The sequence below is a fragment of the Schistocerca gregaria genome, chromosome 7 (assembly GCF_023897955.1).
Source record: "Schistocerca gregaria isolate iqSchGreg1 chromosome 7, iqSchGreg1.2, whole genome shotgun sequence".
NCBI lineage: Eukaryota > Metazoa > Arthropoda > Insecta > Orthoptera > Acrididae > Schistocerca > Schistocerca gregaria.
Genome location: NC_064926.1, coordinates 197,328,962 through 197,355,665, shown reverse-complemented (window position 1 = coordinate 197,355,665; position 26,704 = coordinate 197,328,962). Strand labels below are relative to the sequence as shown.

The following is a 26,704-nucleotide window of genomic DNA, read 5'->3' as shown; positions in this document are numbered from 1 at the left end:
CTCCACTATTTTTACCCTCGACGCTGCCCTCCAGTACTAAATTGGTGATCCCTTGATGCCTTAAGATATGTCCTACCAACTGATCCCTTTGTCTAGTCAAGTTATGCCACAAATTTCTCTTCTCCCCGATTTTATTCAATACCTCTTCGTTAGTTATGTGATCTAGCAATCTAATCTTCAGCATTCAAGTTAGTAATAAGATATCTAATACATAAATAGGACGTACTTCCAAGAGCGTAACTTCATTATTGTACGATTGCTACAGCTTCAAACCAGTCATCGCATTTGTGTTTGTTTAACATCAGGTTTATTCTTACGATGAACAGAATATAGTAAATACTGAGAGCGAAAGCAACAAGTTTGTTTCCAAACAAGATACACAGCGTCGACATTTGCGCTGCTATACAGATATTTTCAGTGCTGAACAGTGGGGTTAATAAATCAAACGAAATACCTTGATTTTGTTTTTATCTTCAAACAAAGCATTTAACTTAACGCAGAACCAATCAGATATGTATATAATGCAAACTCAGGCCTATTCAATGCGGAGGTTAGATTTGAGCTGTACTTACGCCCCAGAGTCCAAGTATACTCGTCAATTATTGGCGTGACTAATAAGGTGAGCTACTCTTTTACTTTGCCTTTGAATGCGTAGGCTCTTCAGTTTTCCGCTTGATGTCTACTGACAATCTGTTAAATGTTTTGTCCGCAGCTCGTAGTCGTGCGGTAGCGTTCTCGCTTCCGCGCCCGGGTTCCCGGGTTCGATTCCCGGCGGGGTCAGGAATTTTCTCTGCCTCGTGATGACTGGGTGTTGTGTGATGTAGTTAGGTTTAAGTAGTTATAGGTTCTAAGTTCTAGGGGATTGATGACCATAGCTGTTAAGTCCCATAATGCTCAGAGCCATTTGAACCATTTGTTAAATGCTTTGCGTGACAATAGAAAACTTGTTTCTGCATGCTAGGCAGGAGTGCTTTATCTACTCGAAATTTCTTTTTACGTCTGACATCTTGGTGGTGAATTGCACAGTTTTATTAAATTCGATACGTGATGGCAGTGCCTGTGCTGTTAATAAGTACGATGCAGTGTTCCTTTGCAAATGCATGCACGTCTGAAGGAATAGGTACTGCGGCGACCGCCGCAATCATGATATACATGAAATGTATTCGCAGTTACGAATACGAACAACCATCAGCTGTAATTTTAAAGATATTGAAATATTGTAGTGTCACTGTATGCGTCTAATTTGTCTGAGATCGCCGATGTATTCAGGTTTGCTTTAGTGCTTTATGTGATTTGTTATAGACTCTCATAGAGCTGTAAGAAGCCATCTCACAGTTTGTCTGAAAGCCTGCCATTTCTGGGAGCACAGCCGGCCCTCTGAAGCGATCGACTCGTCGTCCAAATTTCCCATACCGGGACTTATCCGTTTCCGGTGACGCTGCACATCTCTGCACTTGCCTGGCCCGAGACAGTCAACTAATCGGGATGGCCACGGCGCGCTCTGTGCTCTGGGCCCGCTTGCGTCCCAGCCGTGCAACAAAATCATATCACCTCGTACCGATAGTGGACAGCCGATTACCTGGCCTAAATATATGTAACGCTACAAATAGCCTACAATTCTTTGCGACAAAAACGAAACTAAAATTATGCAGAACTTAATAACAGAGTCCCACGGTCTTCTCATCTGGGGCCTGAGCTTCATCATGAAACCATCAGCAGTTATCGGAGGACCTTCAGTGCGATATCGTCCACCCCCGGTAGCTGGGTGTTTTGCCGGCACAGTGGTTCAGCGTGTTCGGTCAGGGAGTTAGCTACCCTCTGTAATAAAAAAAACTGAGTGAATGGATCAACGAAGAATCTAAATGGGTGTCATCGGACGTCCGCCTCGAACAAATTCAACGAACAATATCGAACAAATACTTTCATAAATGACTTCCTGACTCTTAAATCTATACTCGATGTTAACAAATTTCTCTTCTTCAGAAACGCTTTCCTTGCCATTGCCAGTCTACATTTTATATCCTCTCTACTTCGTCCATCATCAGTTATTTTGCTCCCCAAATAGCAAAACTCCTTTACTACTTTAAGTGTCTCATTTCCTAATCTAATTCCCTCGGCATCACCCGACTTAATTCGACTACATACCATTATCCTCGTTTTGCTTTTGTTGATGTTCATCTTATATCCTCCTCTCAAGACACTGTCCATTCCATTCAACTGCTCTTCCAAGTCCTTTGCTGTCTCTGACAGAATTACGACGTCATCGGCGAACCTCAAAGCTTTTATTTCTTCTCTGTGGACTTTAATACCTACTCCGAATTTTTCTATTGTTTCCTTTTCTGCTTGCTCTATATACAGATTGAATAACATCGGGGACAGGCAACAACGCTGTCTTACTCCCTTCCCAACCACTGCTTCTCTTTCATGTCCCTCGACTCTTATAACTGCCATCTGGTTTCTGTACAAAATGTAAATAGCCTTTCACTCCCTGTATTTTACCCCTGCCACCTTTCGAACTTGAAAGAGAGTATTCCAGTCAACATTGTCAAAAGCTTTCTCTAAGTCTACAAATGCTAGAAACGTAGGTATGCCTTTCCTTAATCTTTCTTCTAAGATAAGTCGTAAGGTCAGAATTGCCTCAGGTGTTCCAACATTTCGACGGAATCCAAACCGATCTTCCCTGAGGTCGACTTCTACTAGTTTTTCCATTCGTCTGTAAAGAATTCGTGTTAGTATTTTGCAGCTGTGGCTTATTAAACGGATTGTTTGGTAATTTTCACATCTGTCAACACCCAATGAGATTTTTAAAAAAATGGTCATCGCAACAGGCTGTCAATCCTAAGGGCCCGCGTTCGATTCCCGGCTGGATCGGAGATTTTCTCCGCTCAGAGACAAGGTGTTGTGTTGTCCTAATCATCATCATTTCATCCCCATCGACGCGCAAGTCGCCTTAGTGGCGTCAAATCGAAAGACTTGCACCAGGCGAGCAGTCTACCCGACACGAGGCCCCTGTCACACGCCTTGTTTTTAATTGCGATATCAACGCTCATAAAACTCGTGTCTCTGGGATTGTACTGTCTTCAGGCCACGAGTTGCCTACCGGGGCCATCCGACCGCCGTGTCATCCTCAGAGAATGCAAATGGGAGGGGCGTGGAGTCGGCACGCCGCTCTCCCGGTCGTTATGATGGTATTCTTGACCGAAGCCGCTACTGTTCGGTCGAGTAGCTCCTCAATTGGCATCACGAGGCTGAGTGCACCCTGAAAAATGGCAACAGCGCATGGCGGCTGGATGGTCACCCATCCACGTGCCGGCCACTCCCAACAGCGCTTAACTTCGGTGATCTCACAGGGACCAGTGTATCCACTGCGGCAAGGCCGTTGCCGGGATTGTATTGTATTGTATCGTATTGTATTGTATGGAACTGGGGATCTAGAAACGAAGGAGAGGTTTCGACCCTGCCATAGCCCTCAATGGTTCACAACCTCACAACAGGCTACAGCAGTCCACTCACCCCACAGCCGCCCCACACCGAACCCAGGGTTACTCTGCGGTTCGGCTCCCAGTGGAACCCCCCGGGAACGCCTCACACCAGACGAGTGTTGCATGGTAGAGTAGTGATGGTGTACACGTATGTGGAGAAAGTGCGCAGTAATCGCCGACATAGTGTAACTGAGGCGGAATAAGGGGAACCAGCCCGCATTCGCCGGAAGCAGATGGAATACTGCCTTAAAAACCATCCACAGACTGGCCGGCACACCGGACCTCGACACTAATCCGCCGATCGGATTCGCGCCAAGGACCGACATGCCTTCCCGCCAGGAAACCAGTGCGTTAGACCGTACGGATAACCGGGCAGGCTGTCTCTGAGATACTACTGTGTGTTCATAACCGAAATTTGTGACGTTGTTGTTAGTACACTATCTGATGGTTCAAATGACTCTAAGCACTATGGGACTTAACATCTGAGGTCATCAGACCCCTAGACTTAGAACTACTTAAACCTAACTAACCTAAGGACATCACACACATCTATGCCCAAGGCAGGATTCGAACCTGCGGCCGTAGCAGCAGCGCGGTTCCGGACTGAAGCGCGTAGAACCGCTAGTCCACAGCGGCCGGCACACTATCTCGTCAAAAGTATCTGGACACCTATTAGTGGAAATTAATATGGGTTGTATCCAGCCTTTGCATTTATGACTGCTTGAATGCCGTGAATTCTTGGAGTGACTTGTCTAAATAATCAGTTAGGTAATTTTTCTAGTTGATCATCAACCATAACAGATCGCTGTTACCCCCCGACCATGTTGGTTAAAATGACATGTCTGAACGTCAGTGGAGGAATGGTAGCCCATTCTTCCGCAAGAGCCGAAGAAACTGAAGACCGGACTCAGGTTGGAAGCTGGGGTCTGGAACTAATTCGACGTTCTAAATCATTCCCAAGGTATTCCATTGGGTTGGAATCAGTCTCTGGGCAGGCAAGTCCATTTCAAGAATTTTTTGCCCATAAACCATTATCTCAAATATCCTGCTTTATGATGGTGTGCATTGTCACACTGACAACAGTCATCGTCTCCGAATTGTTCTGCTGTACGCAGTACACAATGTGTTCGTGTTCTTCCGTATTTAGCGTCTTCTTAAGCGCCACAAAGGGACACGAAAAACACATCCCGTACTGTAACACCACTTATTTCCTACTTCACTGTTGGCACTGCACATCATGGAAGGTAACGTCCTCCGGGCATTCGGCAAATAGAAACCCTTCCATTGGATTGCCATAGAGTATAGCGTGATTCACTACTCCAAATCACTCATTTTCAGTCATCCACTGTCTAGGTAGTCTTTCTTTACACCACTCCCGTAGTCTGAAAAGCAGCACCCAGCATTTCCTCGAAGAAAAAGAGTCCGATCATGCTTGATGTCATAAATCCAACCACATGACTGTGTCGTCATGGCATGGGGTTTCCGCGACGATTCTCGGATTTTCCTTAGTCTAGATTCTGCAGTTGTCGGTGGTGACAGACCCAGGTATTGTGAAATGTGTTTAGGCGGTCCACAACAAGTTAGAGAACCAATCGTCATCTTCCACCATTTTTGAGTGTCCACACTGTAAATGCTCTCCCCGTCCCAAAACAGGTGGCTAACAGTTGTTGATGATGCTGGATGTTGTACTGGATAGCATTGGAAGGTACGCCTTAGTGCTCTACAAACAGTAATGCGTGCAACTTCACGAACGTTGACTTCACCATGCGGAAAGAACCCGCTGAAATTTCCATTTCTTCCCAAAACTGTCCGAGCAGCAGTAGCATTACGGGAGCTTCAAACTTCGTGACCATTTTATTCACAACGACACTTCTCACAGGACATTTACCCGTTCGAATACCCTTCTTATGGCGATAGGATCGTGAGGCTAAAGTAGTGGAATCTCTATTCTGACAGAAAAGCTTCGCTAACGGTACCTTTTCTGGTGAAGTCAACATGACGCGATTGCTGGTGCATCTGACTCCCACTCTCATTACATGTCATTTAATACCCCGATTCTCATGCAGCGTCACTGACGTACTGCTATCCAGCCCCTTCTGTTGGTCGGTTTGTCCACTCGTTTTTGGTTTCAGCCAAACCCTATCTCATTTCATGCATCTGTGTCTAGTTTACTTCTCTATCAACATTATTGCGCCAATCAGTGCGGATTGTTGGGTCACCCTGTACTTCAAATTTTCCATTGATTTTGAAACTTCCCCTTAGCAAATTGCTGTGCTGGTAAACCCCTTATGTTATTTGATTTTCAAACAGCTGAGCAAAACTGAACGTACTCATACATTTCTCTCTTTACTTATTCTGGTCATCACTAAACTGACACACAATATTTTTAGCGCAACGCAATCTGACTTTCAATAATCCCTACAAAAGAATGGCCCTGGCTAACATTAACCTATACCTTTCATGAATCACTTACCTCACAAAAATCTTCGTTACTCAAACTACTGCAATACAGCGAGCCCCAATACTGCCAACTAAATAAAAGATTCTAACTACTTAAGTCACTAAGTTCTGATAGGCATAGTTAGAAAATAAAAGATTTTGATAAAGAACAAACAATGTATTTACCTTAATAGTGTTCAAAAGTCATAATATATATATATCAGTTCATGACATCCAGTATTACAAATTTACTCTTTCTGGCGGACACACGTCCAGATCGTCCGCTCTTAAAATTCTGCCATCTCTCTCCCCACATCCACCACTGCTGGCGGCTCACCTCCAACTGCGCAACGCTACGCGCTGTGCACATCCAACTGCCCAACACTACAATAGCGACTATTTCAACAATGCCCACCAGCCACAGACTGCACACAGCACCGCCAGTGATTTTCATACAGAGCGCTAGGTGACGTTACCAACAGCCTACTTACAATTTCACTGTCTCTGTTATGCCAAGGACAGTCACTATGGCTACCATGTGTTTTTTTTAAACATGCAGTGCTTTGCACGCGATGAAAGATTATTGGCCCGAATGGAATTTATTTTGATAAGCGTTGTTGATGCTGCAGGGCGACCTGTGGAAGCTCGCAAGCCGGGACCGCCGCCGGCCGTGGCTTCCCCGAAGACGCCGACAGGACCTAGGAAGCCGCCCTTCACCTACACGGAGCTCATCGAGCAAGCCCTGCGCGAAAAGGGAGAGCTCACCGTCTCCGGTATCTACTCCTGGATATCGTGAGTACCCTGCACCGTGTTTCCCTTCTAGTAACATTTTGTCGTTGTTGTGGTTTTAGGGCGCACAACTACAATGGTCATTAGCGCCCAGACTAAGTTATGAATGCACTGCGAGGCAGAATGTTAAAACAACAACGAAAAAGTCCAACACTGTAAAAGGCACATTAATAGGCAAGGGATTAAAAAGAAACAGCATAATCAAATGTCCTTAGACAGGTTTGTGAAGTGGATAAAACGAAGAACGCGAGCAGCTGCTCCTGGGTCATACGCTAAAATGGCATCCAGAGTACATGGCAGGCCAAGATCAATGCGCAGTGTTTTAAAATTCGGACAGGACGTTAAAATGTGGCGTACCGTCAGCAATTGCCCACATGGGCAGAACGGCGCCAGCGCAGCCGTCAGCAGTTGGCGGTGGCTGAACCTGCAGTGTCCAATCCGTAACCGGGCCAAAACGATCTCCTCCCGCCGAGAAGGGCGTGAAGAGGTCGTCTGAGACGTGGGGAGAGGTTTTAAGGCCCGAAGCTTGTTTTCAGTAATCGGCATTCCACAGCGATAAAATGCGCTGACAAATGACCCTGCTCAAATCAGATGAAGGCACACAACAAGAAGCTGTCCGAGGCTGGAGGACCGCAGCCTTGGCCGCGACATCTGCAGCTTCGTTCCCAGGGATACCGACATGGCCAGGAACCGACATAAAGGTAACCGGAGAACCGTCGTCCGCCAGCTGCTTAAGAGAGCGTTGGATCCGGTGCACGAATGGGTGAACCGGATACGGATCACTGAGGCTCTGGATGGCGCTCAGGGAATCAGAGCAAATGACATAAGCAGAATGTCGGTGTGGGCGGATGTAAAGAACAATCTTATAGAGGGCAAATAGCTCAGCTGTGAAGACCGAACAATGGCCATGGAGCCGGTATTTGAAACTGTGTGCCCGGACAATAAAATAACACCCGACACCGTCATTGGTGTTAGAGCCATCTGTATAAATGAAGACCGTATTAATGAACTTCGAACGAAGTTCGACAAACCGCGAGTGGTATACCGAAGCTGGGGTAACCTCCTTTGTGGGCGAGCTGAGGTCAAGGAGAACGCGAACCTGAGCCTGGAGCCAAGGTGGCGTTTGGCTCTCGCCCACTCTAAAGGAACTCCAGGGTGTAGCAGGGCAGATACATACAACCCGTATTGACGGTCGAGAGAGTCGTCAAAAAAGGAACGATAAGGCGGGTGGTCGGGCACCGATAATAGCCGACAGGCGTACCGACGAAGCAGTATATCACGCCGGTAGGTTAGTGGCAATTCATCTACATCTACATCTACATTTATACTCCGCAAGCCACCCAACGGTGTGTGGCGGAGGGCACTTTACGTGCCACTGTCATTACCTTCCTTTTCTGTTCCAGTCGCGTATGGTTCGCGGGTAGACGACTGTCGGAAAGCCTCTGTACGCGCTCGAATCTCTCAAATTTTACATTCGTGATCTCCTCGGGAGGTATAGGGGGAAGCAATATATTCGATACCTCGTCCAGAAGCGCACCCTCTCGAAACCTGGCGAGCAAGCTACACTGCGACGCAGAGCGCCTCTCTTGCAGAGTGTGCCACTTGAGTTTGCTAAACATCTCCGTAACGCTATCACGGTTACCAAATAACCCTGTGACGAAACGCGCCGCTCTTCTTTGGATCTTCTCTATCTCCTCCGTCAACCCGATCTGGTACGGATCCCACACTGATGAGCAATACCCAAGTATAGGTCGAACGAGTGTTTTGTAAGCCACCTCCTTTGTTGATGGACTACATTTTCTAAGGACTCTCCCAATGAATCTCAACCTGGCACTCGCCTTACCAACAATTAATTTTATATGATCATTCCACTTCAAATCGTTCCGTACGCATACTCCCATATATTTTACAGAAGTAACTGCTACCAGTGTTTGTTCCGCTATCATATAATCATACAATAAAGGCTCCTTCTTTCTATGTATCCGCAATACATTACATTTGTCTAAGTTAAGGGTCAGTTGCCACTCCCTGCACCAAGTGCCTATCCGCTGCAGATTTCCTGCATTTCGCTGCAATTTTCAAATGCTGCAGCTTCTCTGTATACTACAGCATCATCCGCGAAAAGCCGCATGGAACTTCCGACACTATCTACCGGCTTCAGCATGAAGACTCTCGACGGGACTAGAATAGAACGCTCCGATCGCAAGACGTAACTCCCGATGTCGTATAGAATTGAGACGGCGTAAGATGTGGTGTGTCGCGGAGGTTGCAAGTGGCACCACTGCCGTTTCCCCTAATCCTTTCACGAATGACGCGTTGGAAGAAACGCTGTGCCTAAGACCGTCCACCCACGAGTCGAGGCAGCTAACGTTGACGTGGACGCTGAGGGGACATCAAACCTCACGAGATATGGGCTGTCGGCACACGAGACGCCCTCTGCGACACTGGGGAAACATTTCCGTCGTTGGCCTTTGCAGCAGTAATTGCAGCAGATACGTCATTTACAAAAAAATAACTACGATTTTTAAGTAATACTTCCATTATGAAGAAGAAACACGCAGAATCTAGAAAACAAAAGGTGAATTTTTTTTTTTTTTTTGTATGAGGAGGTCTGGAGGCTCCAGATATATTATGCTTATCCATTACGGATATTTTAGAACCGTGACTGTATATTGAATGTAAATAAATTATACACAACTGCAACCAGTCACTTTTTTTCAATAATAATGCTTTATTACCTGAACCGGTGTTCGAACCTTTTCAGGTTCATCTTCAGATGGTTTCGCGAGGATCCGGGAAGTTACATCATTACTGGTAGTAGCATAATGCTGGGTGCTGGTTCTATGGCAGAAAGATGGGCCACGTTTTAATGTATCGCCATGACTATAGCTTATCTGTCGATATGGATGTAAATTTAGTTTTTACTTACTGCGACAATATAGGCGGCTTTTTTCGGATCTGTCTGCCTCCATTTTGATGTCCAGAACACTTTCACACAAACTATATTAGTTTACACTTTGACAGTGACACTTTACCAGCATCCAGCATGCGCTTTACAACTGTTGCTTGTAACAAAGATCTTGACAGAAAGATATGGCATAAGCCATAAGATGTAATTTGTTGTTCTTTACATGTGTTCAAGTCGATATAAGGGCAAGTATTTTAATCAGAATGGCGATAACATGAGAGCACAAGTAAAATAAATAAATAAATTACTACAAGAACAAATTTCAGGTGATGTGATATCTTTTTTCTACTTGTATATTACAAGCAGTTTTTTTTGTATAGCAATTATCATGTTTGGCATTAACATGAATCCCAAGGAATCAATAATACAGAGTTATTGTATCTGCAGTGAGGTGCAGCTGTCTATATGACTAGGACCTGTATATTTAAATTAATAACAAATCTTCAGATGAACTGTTGGCTTATTTCTGTTGTTACGTTAACATGATCTGGGGTATTATCAAAAGCAGATTCTGTTTATTTTAGCTAAAGGTATACACATAAGAGTTACAGTGATTGTAATGGATTAAAGCTGTTTGTATGGCTGTACATTTAATATTTAAAAAAAATCATTAACAAAAATTCTTTAACTGTTGACTTACTTTTATTCTAACATTAGAATGATCTGGGATATTGGTAAAGGCAGCTTCTGTTTGTTCCAGCTAGAATTAATATGTACAAAGTACTGATTTATGTTAGCAATGGAGGGCTTTAACATTTAGAGATATGGTACATGTCTCATTCTGTGGTAGTATATTACGTTGACGCCGGTGTGGTTAGGATGTAAGGAGAGGGAGGGGGTGGGTCATTCAAAGCTTACAACATAAAAATAAGTTTCTTCACCAACAACAAAATACAAAATAAAATCACACACAGCACCAAAACCACTATACAACAATATCAAAAGTCAGGTGTGTACAAGCTCACTTGCAACTCATGTCCAAGCTTCTACATTGGACAAACTGGTAGAAGCTTCATAACAAGATTTAAAGAACACATAGATGCACTCCGTCTTAACAACCCGAACAAGTCCAGTTTTGCCTCACATCTTGTCCAACACAATCAATCGGCAAACAACATCGAATAGAATCTCCGAATAGTACATTATGCCAACAAAGGCACAATACTTGACCTTCTGGAAGAAATAAATCATTATTATTGAAAAAAAGTGACTTGTTGCAGTTGTGTATAACGTATTTACATAGCTCCAGATATATCTTTAAAGCTCACGGCGCTATCATGTAGGGTACAGTTTCGACACAGGTGTTTTAGTCTCCCATTCCACACTCCCAACGGCTGTCAACACCGACAACTGCAGAATCTGGATTACCGGAAATCCTAGAATTGTGGTGCAAACTCCATTGCATGACGACAGTCAGATGCACCAGCAATGGCGTCATGTCAACTTTACCAGAAAAGGTACCGTTAGTGAAGCATTAAAATCAGAAAAGAGAATCCGCTACTGCAGCTTTACGATCCTATCGCCATAAGAAGGGTATTCGAACGGGTAAATGTCCTGTGAGAAGTGTCGTTGTGAAGAAAATGATCACGAAGTTTGAAGCTCCCGTAATTCTGCTACTGCTCGGACAGTTTTGGGAAGAAATGGAAATTTTAGCGGGTTCTTTCCATATGGTGAAGTCAACGTTCGTGAAGTTGCACGCACAGCTGTTTGGAGAGCACTAAGGTATACCCACCAATGCTATCCAGTACAACATCCAGCATCATCAAGAACTGTTAGCCACCAATTTTGGGACAGTAACACTGTGTCTACAAATGTAATTAATTGTTATTTAATATGCATATTGTACCAAAAAAAGCGCTTTTGATACATCTTCACCTGCATCTTCATGGGTAAATGGAAATGCCGTGTGGCTATGGCCTCCCGTCGGGTAGGCCGTTCGTGGTGCAAGTCTTTCGAGTTGACGCCGCTGCGGCGAATTGCGTGTCGAATCTACATGGGTAATCTGCACCTTCACAATAGTCTTCTGTTATTCCACTCTCGAACAGCGCGCGGAAAAAAAGGAGACCTGTATCTTTCCGAGCGGGCTATTATTTCCCTTATTTTATTATGATGATCGTTTCTCCTTGTGTAGATCGGCGTCAACAAAATATTTTCGTGTTCGGAGGAGAAAGTTTATGATTGAAATTTCGTGAGAAGATTTACGCCGCAACGAAAAACGCCTTTGTTCTAACGATGTCCACCTCAAATCCCGTATCATTTCAGTGACACTTCCTCTCGTATTTCTCGATCATACAAACTGTGCTGCTCTTCTTTGAACTTTCTCGATGTACTCCGTTAGTCCTATCTGGTAAGGATCCCACACAACGCAGCAGTACTCCAAAAGAGGACGGACAACCGTGGTATAGGGAGTCTCTGTAGTAGGTCTGTTGCATCTTCTAATTATTCCGCCAATAAAAGGCATTCTTTGGTTAGCTTTCCCCACAACATTTTCTGTGTGTTCCTTCCAATTTAAGTTGTTCGTAATTGTAATTCCTAGGTATTTAGTTGAATTTACGGCCTTTAGATTTGACAGATTTGTGATGTAACTTAAGTTTAACGGATTGCTTTCAGCACTCATGTGGATAATCTCACACTTTCCATTATTTAAGGCCAGATGACAATTTTCGCACCATAACACTGAAAACGTATATTTTCGTAGCACACAGGTTGTAACAGTAAAAAACATCTGCTACAGGAAGCCATTACCTACCAATAAGTAGTTTGCTGTCATTTTATTATAACGAATCGCAGCTAAAACGATGCGTTTCCGAGAGATCCTCAATTTGCTGATGCTGTACAATGTACTTTTATGAGAAAGAAAAGTTACCAAATATGATGTTTAACGCCATACACATTGACGGCTCGTATGTTCTTCTTGTGACGTAAAATGATGTCGCATCTCATTGTCCACGTTCCTTTCCACGAGGCAAAAATCTTGCATGCGAGATTCTTTATTTCTCGCTCCTAAGCGTAGTGTAACGTGGAATTCCAAGCTGTGACGTCACCAGCTGGTCGCCTACATGGGTTTTCACGTCCCTTGAGAGGACGGCTTTAGGCTCCGTACAGCTACGCCTACATCTATACTGTGCAAGCCACCTTAAGCTGTATGGCGGAAGGTACTTTATGTACCACTGTCACTTCTCCTTCTCTATTACAGTCGCGAATTGATCGCGGGAGACCTCCGTGTGAGATCGAATCTCTCTAATTTTACCTTCATGGTCTTCTCTTGAGATATATCTAGTAGCAGACAAGTCATTAGTTGACATATGCTCTCGGTATTGTAATAGTAAACCACACCGTGATGCAGAGCGCCTCTCTTGCAGCGTCTGCCATCGGTGTAGGCTACGCACCTCCGTGAGTTATCCCGCTTTGTAAATTAGCCTTTAATAAAATGCATTGCTGTTCTGTGCATCTTCTCTATTTTCTCGAACAGTAATTTCTGTCTGGTACGGGTCCCATACTGACGAACAATATTCAAGTACTGTATTGCACTAACGACGGATTTGTAACATTCTCCCTCTGTGGCTGACTGCAGATTCTGGTGATTCTTCCATTGAATTTTAATCTGGCATTTGCCTTATCGGCATTTAGTGTTATCTGGTAGTTCCATTTCCAGTCGCTCTGTACCCTTACTCCAAGGTATTTTAGGGATGTAACTGCTTGCAGTGATGCAATAAAATTGAACACCTATAGCAGTCCTCATGCTATTATTTATTATATGTCTACCAGTTTCGGTGCTTCAGTGCGCCATCTTCAGGCCTTAACTGACGCTGACTGGGTAACTCCAATTCACGATTCATCAGTGGCCAGCATCTATGAAGTGGTTTTCGCAGACTACATGTAACAACGATGCTGTCTCTCCAACCATCAACTGCCAACATATTCAAAATATTTCTCCAGTCAGCTGGTCGTTGATGGTCGGAGACAAAACATACATGCTGGCCACTGATGAATCGTGCATACGATTGGAGTTAACCCCCTCAGCGTCAGTTAAGACCTGAAGATTGTTCACTGAAACACCGGAAACTGGTAGCCATATAATAAATAATATCACAAGTACTGCTATAGGTGTTCCATTTTGTTACATAAGTGTACGGCCGATGGCTTTTAAACCTCCAATCGTAAGGATGGACACACATAAGCTTCCAGTGATTGTTCTGCTTTTATGTAATCATACAATAAAGGGTCTTTATGTCCTAAGTTCCTACAATACGCTAGCTCCGTGGAAATCGTTGTGTAACTTCCGACGTTATCCACTAGGTCATTTAAGTTCAAATGGTTCAAATGGCTTTGAGCACTATGGGACTCAACATCTGAGGTCATCAGTCTCCTGGAACTTAGAACTACTTACACCTAACTAACCTAAGGACATCAAACTCATCCATGCCCGAGGTAGGATTCGAACCTGCGACCGTAGCGGTCGCGCGGGTCATTTAAGTATCTCTTGGCATATGCCTGAAGAAACTTTTACACCTGAAGATTTCTCTTCGTTGAAAATGACACGTTGTGTTCTGTTTGCTAGAAAGTCTTAAATTCAAACACGCAGCTGGAGGTGACAGTGTGTAACTGGATCGAATAGCTTCCGGAAGTTACGGAACACGGCATCTACTTGAGGCCCTGTATCTACTGCTTTCTGGTCTCGTGGACGAACGTAGCGACTTAGATTTCATGTGATTGTTGTTTTCAGGACTCATATTGATCCCCACAGGAGAGGTTTTCCGTCTCCAGGAATGTCATAATACGCGATCATAACTATGTTCCAAAATTCTACAGCAGACCGACGTCACAGATAGAAGCCTATAGTTTTCTATGTCTCTGAGCTCGTAATTTCTTTTTCTCGCCGTGGACGTTTTGAGGGACGTATGTGGGAGAAAATAATATTTCTTGGAACGTACTCTCTGGTAAAGTCAAGAGTAAACCTCTCAGTGATGCACGACGCCTCTCTTGTAACTTTTCGCACAGGAGTTTGTTGATAATCTCCTCAGCGCCCTCGTGCCGACTAGACGATCCCGTAAAGAAACGCGTCGACCTTCGTAGGAACTTCTCGATCACTTCCATTATTTCAACCCGGTAAGGGTTGATCAGATATACTCTAGTGTCGGTCGAACAAGTGTATTGTGAGCCACTTCTTTCTGGGCAAATTTTATCTCCTCAAGACTCTTCCACGGAATGTTTCTTCCAGTGGCATATGTATCTCCTACAACTACACTACTGACCATTAAAATTGCTACACCAAGAAGAAATGCAGATGATAAACGGGTATTAATTGGACAAATATATTATCCTGGAGCTGACTGGTGATTACATTTTCACACAATTTGGGTGAATAGATCCTGAGTAATCAGTACCCAGAACAACCACTTCTGACCGTTATAACGGCCTTGATACGCCTACGCATTGAGTCAAACAGAGCTTGGATGGTGTGTACAGGTACAGCTGCCCATGCAGCTTCAACACGATACCACAGTTCATCAAGAGTAGTGACTGGCGTATTGTGACGAGCCAGTTGCTCGGCCACCATTCACCTGACGTTTTCAATTGGTGAGAGATCTGGAGAATGTGCTGGCCAGGGCAGCAGTCGAACATTTTCTGTATCCAGAAAGGCCCGTACAGGACCTGCAACATGCAGTCGTGCATTATCCTGCTGAAATGTAGGGTTTCGCAGGGATCGAATGAAGTGTAGAGCCACGGGTCGTAACACATCAGAAATGTAACGTCCACTGTTCAAACTTCCGTCAATGCGAACAAGAGGTGACCGAGACGTGTAACCAATGGCACCCCATACCATCATGCCGGGTGATACGCCAGTGTGGCGATGACGAATACACGCTTCAAATGTGCGTTCACCGCGATTTCGCCAAACACGGATGCGGCCATCCTGATGCTGTAAACAGAATCTGGATTCATCCGAAAAAATGACATATTGCCATTCGTGCACCCAGGGTCGTCGTTGAGTACATCATCGTAGGCGCTCCTGTCTGTGATGCAGCGTCAAGGGTAACCGCAGCCGTGATCTCCGAGCTGATAGTCCATGCTGCTGCAAACGTCGTCGAACTGTTCGTACAGATGGTTGTTGTCTTGCAAACGTCCCCATCTGCTGACTCTGGGATTGAGACGTGGCTGCACGGTCCGTTACAGCCATGTGGATAAGATGCCTGTCATCTCGACTGCTAGTGATACGAGGCCGTTGGGATCCAGCACGGCGTTCCGTATTACCCTCCTGAACCCACCGATTCCATATTGCGCTAACAGTAGTTGCATCTCGAGCAACGCGAGCAGCAATGTGGCGATACGATAAATTGCAATTGCGATAGGCTACAATCCGACCTTTATCAAAGTCGGAAACGTGATGGTACGCATTTCCCCTCCTTACACGAGGCATCCAACAACGTTTCACCAGGCAACGCCGGTCAACTGCTGTTTGTGTATGAGAAATCGGGTGGAAACTTTCCTCATGTCAGCACGTTATAGGTGTCGCCAACCTTGTGTGAATGCTCTGAAAAGCTAATCATTTGCACATCACAGCTTCTTCTTCCTGACGGTTAAAATTCGCGTCTCTATCACGTCATCTTCATGGTGTAGTAATTTTAATGGCTAGTAGTGTAGTTTTATGTTGGTCATTTCACTTTACCTACTTAGAGGTAGTTATTCTTTAAGTGTTTAAAGCTGTACTGTTTTCAGTGATTAGTCGCCCATAGCGTAAGCGATGTGTAATGGACCTCTTCATCTAATTGTGGGCAATAATAACATTCTCTTTGTGAGACTATAGATCATCCAGCGTGTGTATCCAATATGCAGTGTCGGTGTGGCGATTCTTCTGAAAAACCCGGAATTGTCAGGGAATGTTTTTACTTGGAAACATGAGTGAAATCTCCGGGAATTTCATAAAATTTCAGGGTATTCTGCGTTTTTAACGTAGTATTGAAATTCAATTTCATTGCCTTTTGTAAATCACAAATTTCAAAATACTTGATATTTAAAAGTATGTTAATTATATGAATATCATTCTATATAAATTTTCGATGTTTAAAAACTGCGGGTTAAACCACTGCTTACGGCTGGTATGTAGCTCAGCTGAGAAGAAAGAAAAGTCATTATTGTGGTATGCTGTCTCCCCCCCTCCTTTCCGCTTCCGCTGACCATTAAGTTATCAGGGGATTCTTGAGACCATCTTCCTCCTCAACCTGGAATTCTCAGGGATTTTTTTCCAAATTTGAGTAGCCACCCTGTAGTTCTGCAGGAAGGAATCCCTGATTTTTCAGTCTGGAACCGCGCGACCGCTACGGTCGCAGGTTCGAAACCTGCCTCGGCCGTGGATGTGTGTGATGTCCTTAGGTTAGTTAGGTTCAAGTAGCTCTAAGTTCTAGGAGACTGATGACCTCAGATGTTAAGTCCCATAGTGCTCAGAGCCATTTGAACCATTTTGTTGTCCTGGGCCGGCTGGTTTGGCTGAGCGGTTCTCGGCGCTTCAGTCTGGAACCGCGTGACCACTGTGGTCGCAGGTTCGAATCCTGCCTCGGGCATGGATGTGTGTGATGTCCTTAGGTTAGTTAGGTTGAAGTAGTTCTAAGTTCTAGGAGACTGATGACTTCAGATGTTGAGTCTCATAGTGCTCAGAGCCATTTGAACCATTTTTTTTTTGGTCCTGGACAGCATATTCTCCACATCTCTCACCCACTGATAACATCAGACCATATGTTGTCGAGAGACTATCATATCAACACCCACCAGCCACTATGATTAATGGATTTTGGAGTAGAGTTGAAGCAGCATAGAGTGACGTACCCATGCCTGTCACCCAAGCGCTCGACACAGTGCCCAAGAGATTAGAGCTTTTGTTGCTGCTAGAGGAGTCAGCTGTGTATATTAACATTAGAGCTATAACGTACTAGGCTACCAGGCCACAGCAGCCAGGCAGAGGCAGCTGAAATGTTAAGCAGCCAGTTAGTGGCAGCCAGCTACGGTCAGTTGTGACCGATAGCCCAACGAGATGGACGAGCAAAATGTGTTACAATGTGTCCCGCTCGAAAGAGGCCCCACAAATATACATTTACTTAAACTACACTTAAAGGCTGTGCATAAAAATCAGGAAATGAAACGAACATGTCATCCTTGTTCCTGGGGAAATAAAGGTGAATCACAAAAGGTGCTGGAAGTGACCGCCCTCGACTTGCAAACACAGTTGACCACGACGCTCCAGATTCTTCCGGGTTCGATTCCCGGCGGGGTCAGGGATTTTCACCTGCCTCGAGATGGAAATTGAAATGAGCGTTTGGCGTCATTGGCCGGGAGGCCCCTTACGGGGCAGGTCCGAGCGTCTTGGTGCAGGTCTTATTACATTCGACGCCACATAGGGCTACCTGCGCGCCGGATGGGGATGAAATGATGATGAAGACAACACAACACCGAGTCCCTGAACGGAGAAAATCCCCGACCCAGCCGGGGATCGAACCCGGGCCCGTAGGACGGCAATCCGTCACCTGACCACTCAGAGTGACGTACCCATGCCTGTCACCCAAGCGCACGACACAGTGCCCAACAGATTAGAGCTTTTGTTGTGTTGTCCTCATCATTTCATCATCATTCACGAAAGTGGCGAGTTTGGACCGAGCAAAGGTTGGGAATTTGTACGGGTGCTGATAACCGCGCAGTTGACGTCCCACAAACCAAACATCATCATCATCCAGATTCTGGAATGCTGCTACCAGAATCTCTGGTGTCTCTGTCTGGATTTCATGGATGATGTTCTCTTGTAAATCTTCCAGGTTGTGTGGTTTGTCCCTGTAGACCTTGCCTGTTAAATCAAGTGACCTTGGTGGCCATAGTCTTTTCGAAATCACTCTGTGGGGTAAAAATGTTTCGACCTCAGTCATGGTCACTCTAGAGGTGTGGCACGTGACGCAATCCTGTTGGTGCCAGCTGAGGGTAATTTCTTCATCGTTCAACTGGTCCACAAAGTCCCGAAACATTCCGGTATAAACTGCACTCGTCATATTGGACTCGAAAAAAATTGGTCCGATGATGTGATACTGCACAGAACATGCCAATCTTATGTGGATGCAGGGGTTGCTCGACCAATGCGTGTGGATGTTCATTACAACACAAATGTGTAATCTGAGAGTTTACATACCCAGAGAGGTGGAACCACACCTCATCACTGAACCATGTGTACTGCAATATTCCTGGCCTCTGAGCAATAAACTTCTAAAACCAACGGCAAAATATAATGCGTTTGTCTTTGTCACTGACATTCAGTTCCTGAACAACTGTAAATCTGTATGGATATATGCCGGCTTTCTTCGCAGCTCTGTGACATGTGCTTCGTGACATTCCACATTCCTCAGATAAACATCGAACAGACTTTAAAGGAGAGACCAACAATCTTTGTTTCACATCAGTCACTTTTTCTTTCGATAAAGGCGGCCGTCTCCCGCCGTGAAGATGCAACACCGTTCCACTGCTCTCCATCTAGTTCACTAACTTTTGTACGCAGCATTTAGACAGTATATGCTGGTCACCAAATCGTTCAACAAACAAATGGTTCAGAGGGCTCTGAGCACTATGGGACTTAAAATCTGAGGTCATCACACACATCCAAGCCCGAGGCGAACCTGCGACCGTAGCAGTCGCGCGGTTCCGGACTGAAGCGCCTAGAACCGCTCGGCCACAGCGGCTGGCGTTCAACAAACATTTGCTCACATGTCTTAATGGAACCAGTAATCCAATATTGTTTCACAAGAAACACGCACTCTTCGACAGAATCGCGATACATTGTCAGTAAACACTGAACACAGAGATCCAGCGACACCGACGCGTGGAAACACACTTTTGCGTCAAACGATGTTGCGAAATGCAGTGTTGCCACCTCAAACGTCATAAATTACACTAAACTATTTTAGCGGAATTGCTACATATGTTTGTGGAGCTTCTTTCGAGTGAGACACCCTGTTTGAACCTCGTCATTCAAGCTCAATTTACTATAGCTATAAAAATTATTTTTCTGTCGTTTTACGTACTTTATGTGATGCGGAATATAAGTTCACTTGCATAGATGTTGGAGAGTATCTACATCTAAATCTGTACTCTGCAAACCACAGTGAAGTGCACGGTAGAGGCCGGCCACTGTGGTGAAGCGGTTCTAGACGCTTCAGTCCGGAACCACGCGGCTGCTACGGTCGCAGGTTGAAACCTTCCCGTCTAATATTGGATGAACGTTTGCTTGCTGACTGAACGCTGCGTCTCTTAAAATCTTTTAACTGCTGCTCTGTCAAGACTACCTGCTGATTATTACGACGAAACATTAAATGTGTTGTCGCCGTGGCCCTCAGTCGTTACCTGAAATTATTAAGACTAATTCTTACCTTTAATTATTTATACTGGATCGCCATCTGACTGCTACAGCAAACTGTGGAATGAATATACTTACTTCTCTTTAACATAATTATAAGCTGCTGGTGGAGTTTCATAATACTTTGTGACTGGAATTCTTTAAGTTGAAGTTAATTTAGATTTGATAAAAGCTGAAGCTCAGTTTAGACTTTTCTTTTAAGATAACAATAAATTCCGTAAAGCATTTACGTGAATGATTTTGGGATAGAAAATTCTTAATGCATTTAATCTGGTAGAAGTTAACTATATTCTGAGAACGATCTTGACAAACAATTACAAGGGGTATAGTTCTTTACAAAAATTCTTAAAAAGTAGCGTTGCGCTACATACCTAATTTTCCATCAAAATTACATAACTATATTCTGAGAACGATCTTGACAAACAATTACAAGGGGCATAGTTCTTTACAAAAATTCTTAAAAACTAGCATTGCGCTACATATAGCGAGTGGCTGGCGAGCACACCGCTTCTTTCAAAGTGTTAATTCATACCTCGCTTACAGCGACCTCCTCTCATGTCTCGCTAGCTACGACTGCCTCGTCTCACATCTTACTCGCAACTGCTCGCTTCCAACGCTCAATGCTACAAAAGTGCGGTCTCGCCGCCAACAATGGTTTTTGGTGCAGACAATCCCTGCTACCATTACAGATGTATTACTGCGCGCTGTTTCCCGCTCTTTCTCAAAATGTGTCTATGCGCGGTTTCCCGCTCTTTCTCAATAATACACAATGCAATTTAATTAACAAAACAATTTAAATAAGAAACAGTTCAGATAATTACATGCTAAAACAGTTTAAATACGCCTATTACATAATTACAAGGTTCGAATCCTGCCTCGGGCATGGATGTGTGTGATGTCCTTAGGTTAGTTAGGTTTAAGTAGTTCTAAGTCTAGGAGTCTGATGATCTCAGATGTTAAGTCCCATAGTGCTTAGAGCCATTTAAACCACTTGCATGGAAGAGGGTACATGCCATTGTACCAGTGAAACGAAATAATCGTATAGCATTCATGGCCGAGAGCCCCACCTGGATAAGTTCGGCCACCGAGTTGCAAGTCTTTTGAGTTTATGTCACACTGGGCGACAGAAAAATAGGGAAAGCAGGGATAGTGATACCAGAGGTAAACTCTTGACGCACACCATGAGGTGGCTTTGCGGAGTATATATGTAGATGCTATAAGTGTGGGACCATGGATGCGAATATAGGTAATAAAGGTGGAATAAAGGTCACCTGCTTTGCGAAATAATTTGTCGAAAAGTAAGAAATAAAGTGCATCAGAGGAACATCTGAAGCAACAGTGAATGATGATCGAAATCATGTACAGAAAATGAAACTACACGGTATACGTAATCTATCAGAGAAATATCCTCTAGCACTCCATAATATTCAAAGATTCTGAGTTAAAAAATGAACTTTGAATTCTAAATCGTCAGTCACTCTACATTTCATTTACTGTTCATGACTCCAAGCAACATTCTAAGACTCGCCGGCCGGTGTGTCGAGCGGTTCTAGGCGCTACAGTCTGGAACCGCGCGACCGCTACGGTTGCAGCTTCGGATCCTGCCTCGGTCATGGATGTGTGTGATGTCCTTATGTTAGTTAGGTTTAAGTAGTTCTAAGTTCAAGGGGATTGATGACCTCAGATGTTAAGTCCCATACTGCTCAGAGCCATTTGAACCGTTTCTAAGACTCGTCAAATGTTTCTCTTATCAAAATACTTCTTACTTGCAGTAAGATTAAGACGGAGAAACGCTACTTTTAGACAAATAGTTACACAACGTTTGACGTTACTTTTTTTTATTTCAAATTTTTCTTGCCAGTTAAATATCACACCATTCTAACTTAAAGAGATGTACTTTGTGACACTTCATTCATGGAGCTAGCAGCATTTGTTCGTGAAATATTTCAGCTTTACCTCAGACCGATAACTAAGTCTCCTTAATTACGCTGATTACTTTCAAGCAAATAAGTCGTGTTTTGCATATCCAGACCTTATGTTGGTCAGTGTAATACCGCATTTCTCCATTTCCCATTCTTCATTTGCCAACGAAAATTCGGACAAAAACTTCCCTCAGATCACTAATTATGTGTTTTTAATTATCATGATTACTTTCAAGCAATTAAATCTTTCATTGCAGATCTAGACATCGCACTGGTCAATTTGATACCCTGTTAGACTATTTCCCATTCGCCATCTGACTATGAAAATTTCCGATTTCTACGAAGCCATTTTTCCGCTCCAGTCAAACATTTGACCAAAACTGACACGTTAAAGCTTTTCTTGCATTATTTACTATTGTATTCCGGAGTAGTTTCGGAAGCGGCTGTGCGTAACAAGTGATATTAACATAGAGTCACGCAGTCGCAGGTAGATGGGAAGCCCTTACAAGTAAGTAATCGAGCATCCTTTGGACGCGGGGAGTGGGTGTGTGTGCCATTAGCAACACCAGTACTCGTGAATGGATACCTGCGCCCACAGGTCAGCGAGCCAGCAAGGAGAATGGTGTGAGGCAACGGCTTCCGGCCGATTCTGCTGCAGTGGTGCGTGAAGACCGCGACCCCGATGTCTGTCCCATCATCGCTCTCGCAGCTTCGGACACGATATCAAGTGAAATTTACGGCCATACAGAAACCACGAAAACTAAATACACTACTGGCCATTAAAAGTGCTACACCAAGAAGAAATGCAGATGATAAACGGGTATTCATTGGACAAATATATTATACTAGAACTGACATGTGATTACATTTTCACGCAATTTGGGTGCATAGATCCTGAGAAATCAGTACCCACGACAACCACCTCTGGCCGTAATAACGGCATTGAGTCAAACATAGCTTGGATGGCGTGTACAGGTACAGCTGGCCATGTAGCTTCAACACGATACCACAGTTCGTCAGGAGTGGTGACTGGCGTACTGTGACGAGCCAGTTGCTCGGCCACCATCTACCAGACGTTTTCAATTGGTGAGAGATCTGGAGAATGTGCTGACCAGGGCAGCAATAGAACATTTTCTGTATCCAGAAAGGCCCGTACAGGACCTGCAAAATGCGTTCGTGCATTATCCTGATGAAATGTAGGGTTTCGCGGGGATCGAATGAAAGGTAGAGCCACTGGTCGTAACACATATGAAATGTAGCGTTCACTGTTCAAAGTGCCGTCAATGCAAACAAGAGGTGAGCGAGACGTGTAACCAATGGCACTGCGTACCATCAGGCCGGGTGATACGCCAGTATGGCGATGACGAATACACGCTTCCAATGAGCATTCACTGCGATGTCGCCAAACACGGATGCGACCATCATGATGCTGTACACAGAACCTGGATCCATCCGAAAAAATGAGGTTTTGCCATTCGTGCATCCTGTTTCGCCGTTGAGTACACAATCGCAGCCGCTCCTGTCTGTGATGCAGCGTCAAGGGTAACCGCAACCATGGTGTCCGAGCTGATAGCCCATGCTGTTGCAAACGTCATCGAACTGTTCGTGCAGATGGTTGTTGTCTTGCAAACGTCCCCATCTGTTGACTCAGGGATCGAGACGTGGGTGCACGACCCGTTACAGCCATGCGGATAAGATACCTGTCAACTCGACTGCTAGTGATACGAGGCAGTTGGAATCCAGCTCGGCGTTCCGTGTTCCCCTCCTGAACCCACCGATTCCATATTGCGCTAACAGTCGTTGCATCTCGAGCAACGCGAGCAGCAATGTCGCTATACGGTAAACCGCAATCGCGATAGGCTACAATCCGACCTTTATCAAAGTCGGAAACGTGATGGTACGCATTTCTCCTCCTCACACGTGACATCACAACAACGTTTCACCAGGCAAATCCGGTCAACTGCTATTTGTGTATGAGAAATCGGTTGGAAACTTTCCTCATGTCAGCACGTTGTAGGTGTCGTCACTGGCGCCAACCTTGTGTGAATGGTCTGAAAAGCTAATCATTTGCATGTCACAGTATCTTCTTCCTGTGTGTTAAATTTCGCGACTGTAGCACGTCATCTTCGTGTTGTAGGAATTTTAATGACCAGTAGTGTATCATACCAAGCCCCAGTGGATTCAGAGGCCGATATTTCACCGTGAGAGCTGCGAAGATGCAAGCGTGACCCTGACGCTGGGCAGATTGGCACAACTACTTTTCAAATGCCTTACTGGTTGTTCCTGGTCGACTTCGTGCAACTGCAAGATATTTCTCTTCCAAGTGATGTGTCACTGTCTCATACGATCGTCAGATTAACATTTTCCACCTATTGACGCCGTCGATGTTAACGCCGGTATTCCACTATCTAATTTCTTTGTCAAAGATTTGATCAAATATTCGTCAAATATATTTGACACTGTAATCATATTCTTCGTCATAGTTCAAGATGGCTGACAGCAACAACTTGTTAATAACTGCAGTAGTTGGATGTACCACAATTGCACTGTGTGCACATGCGGAAGAGAAGCGGGGAAAAAAAAGGAAACCTACCTAAATGAAGCCGTGGTTTTTACGGGGACACGATAAAAGCATTCAACAAAACTTGTTACGTTAGCTTATAGTGGTGGACGTCCAATCGTACATGAGTTACTTAAGAATGGATGAGCATACATTTCTGTATGTGCTCAGTGAAGTGTATTCTCCTATCACAAAGCACAATAATCACTTAAGAACTGCTATATCGACAGATCTCACTTCCCACGCCCGGGTTCCCGGGTTCGATTCCCGGCGGGGTCAGGGATTTTCTCTGCCTCATGATGACTGGGTGTTGTGTGATGTCCTTAGGTTAGTTAGGTTTAAGTAGTTCTAAGTTCTAGGGGACTGATGACCATAGATGTTAAGTCCCATAGTGCTCAGAGCCATTTGAACCATGTTTATATCTGCAGAAGACAGGCTTGCTGTAACACTCCGATTCCTTGCTACAGGAGAGAGTTAGGTTAGGTTAGCTTAGGTTAGATCAAGTCTCCAATCTCCTTATGTGTTTCTGTATTCAGGGTGCCTCGCATTGTAAAGCGCTTCATGAGCTTCATACATCTCTATTTATTTTGTAGTTGTCGGTACACACCAATTGTATCTACCGGCAATGTTTATAAAAACACTACAGATGACAGAACACTGCAGCGATGCTAGCGCTCCACGTGGTAACATGCAGCGAACAGAAGACAAGCGACTTCTTTGATCAAATCTACAGCGAGGCCCTAGATTTGATCAAATATTTGACATCATTTGACAAAGTTCCCTATTACATCATCAAATTTCTTTGGCGAAGATATTTGACAAAGATATTCGACAAAGAAATTTGATAGTGTAATACCCGCCTAAGCATTCCTTTTCCTTCCAGTTGACGAATTGCAATGATAATCGAAAGACAAGAAAATTATGTCGTTGGGTAGCATTTCATTCCAGCTATACACTGAGGTGAGAAACGTCGTGGGATACCTCCTAGCCGGCCGCGGTGGCCCCGCGGTTCTAGGCGCGCAGTCCGGAACCGTGCGACTGCTACGGTCGCAGGTTCGAATCCTGCCTCGGGCATGGATGTGTGTGATGTCCTTAGGTTAGTTAGGTTTAAGTAGTTCTAAGTTCTAGGGGACTGATGACCACAGTAGTTGAGTCCCATAGTGCTCAGAGCCATTTGAACCATTTTTTTGATACCTCCTAATATAGTGTCGGACCTCCTTTTGCCAGGCGTAGTGGAACAACGGGCCTTGGCATGAACTCAACAAGTCACTGGAAGTCTCTTGCAGAAATATTTGAGCCGTGCTGCCCCTATAACTGTCCATAATTGCGAAAGTGTTACCGGTGCAGGATTTGGTGCCTCAACTGACCTCTCGATTTCGTCCCATGGGTGGCCAAATCATAAGCTCGAATTGTCAAGGCTGTTCTTCAATCAAGTCGCGAACAGTTGTAGCCAGTGACATGGCGCATTGTCATCCATAAAAATGATATTGTTGTTTGGGAACGGTGCAGGATTTGGTGCCTGAACTGACCTCTCGATTTCGTCCCATAAATGTTCGATGGGTGGCCAAATCATAAGCTCGAATAGTCAAGGGTGTTCTTCAATCAAGTCGCGAACAGTTCTGCCCATTGACATCGCGTATTGTCATCCATAAAAATGATATTGTTGTTTGGGAACGGTGCAGGATTTGGTGCCTGAACTGACCTCTCCATTACGTAGCATAAATGTTCAATGGGTGACCAAATAATTCGCTGGAATTGTCAAGACTGTTCTTCAATCAAGTCGCGAACAGTTGTAGCCAGTGACATGGCGCATTGTCATCCATAAAAATGATATTGTTGTTTGGAAACGGTGCAGGATTTGGTGCCTGAACTGACATCTCGATTACGTAGCATAAATGTTCAATGGGTGACCAAATAATTCGCTGGAATTGTCAAGACTGTTCTTCAATCAAGTCGCGAACAGTTCTGCCCATTGACATGGCGTATTGTCATCCATAAAAATGATATTGTTGTTTGGGAACGGTGCAGGATTTGGTGCCTGAACTGACCTCTCGATTACGTAGCATAAATGTTCGATGGGTGGCCAAATCATTCGCTCGAATTGTCAAGACTGTTCTTCAATCAAGTCGCGAACAGTTCTGCCCATTGACATGGCGT

At 44.5% G+C, this 26,704-nt stretch overlaps 1 protein-coding gene across 1 annotated transcript in view; it reads left to right on the top strand.

Annotated features, from left to right (window-relative positions):
* LOC126281285 (forkhead box protein K1-like) overlaps window positions 1-26,704 on the top strand; it is a 224,167-nt gene that overhangs the window by 111,790 nt on the left and 85,673 nt on the right. Inside the window, exon 2 of the mRNA XM_049980107.1 lies at window positions 6,551-6,713. Within this exon, the coding sequence (XP_049836064.1) occupies window positions 6,551-6,713 (163 nt within the window). The remainder of the gene's footprint in view (window positions 1-6,550; window positions 6,714-26,704) is intronic.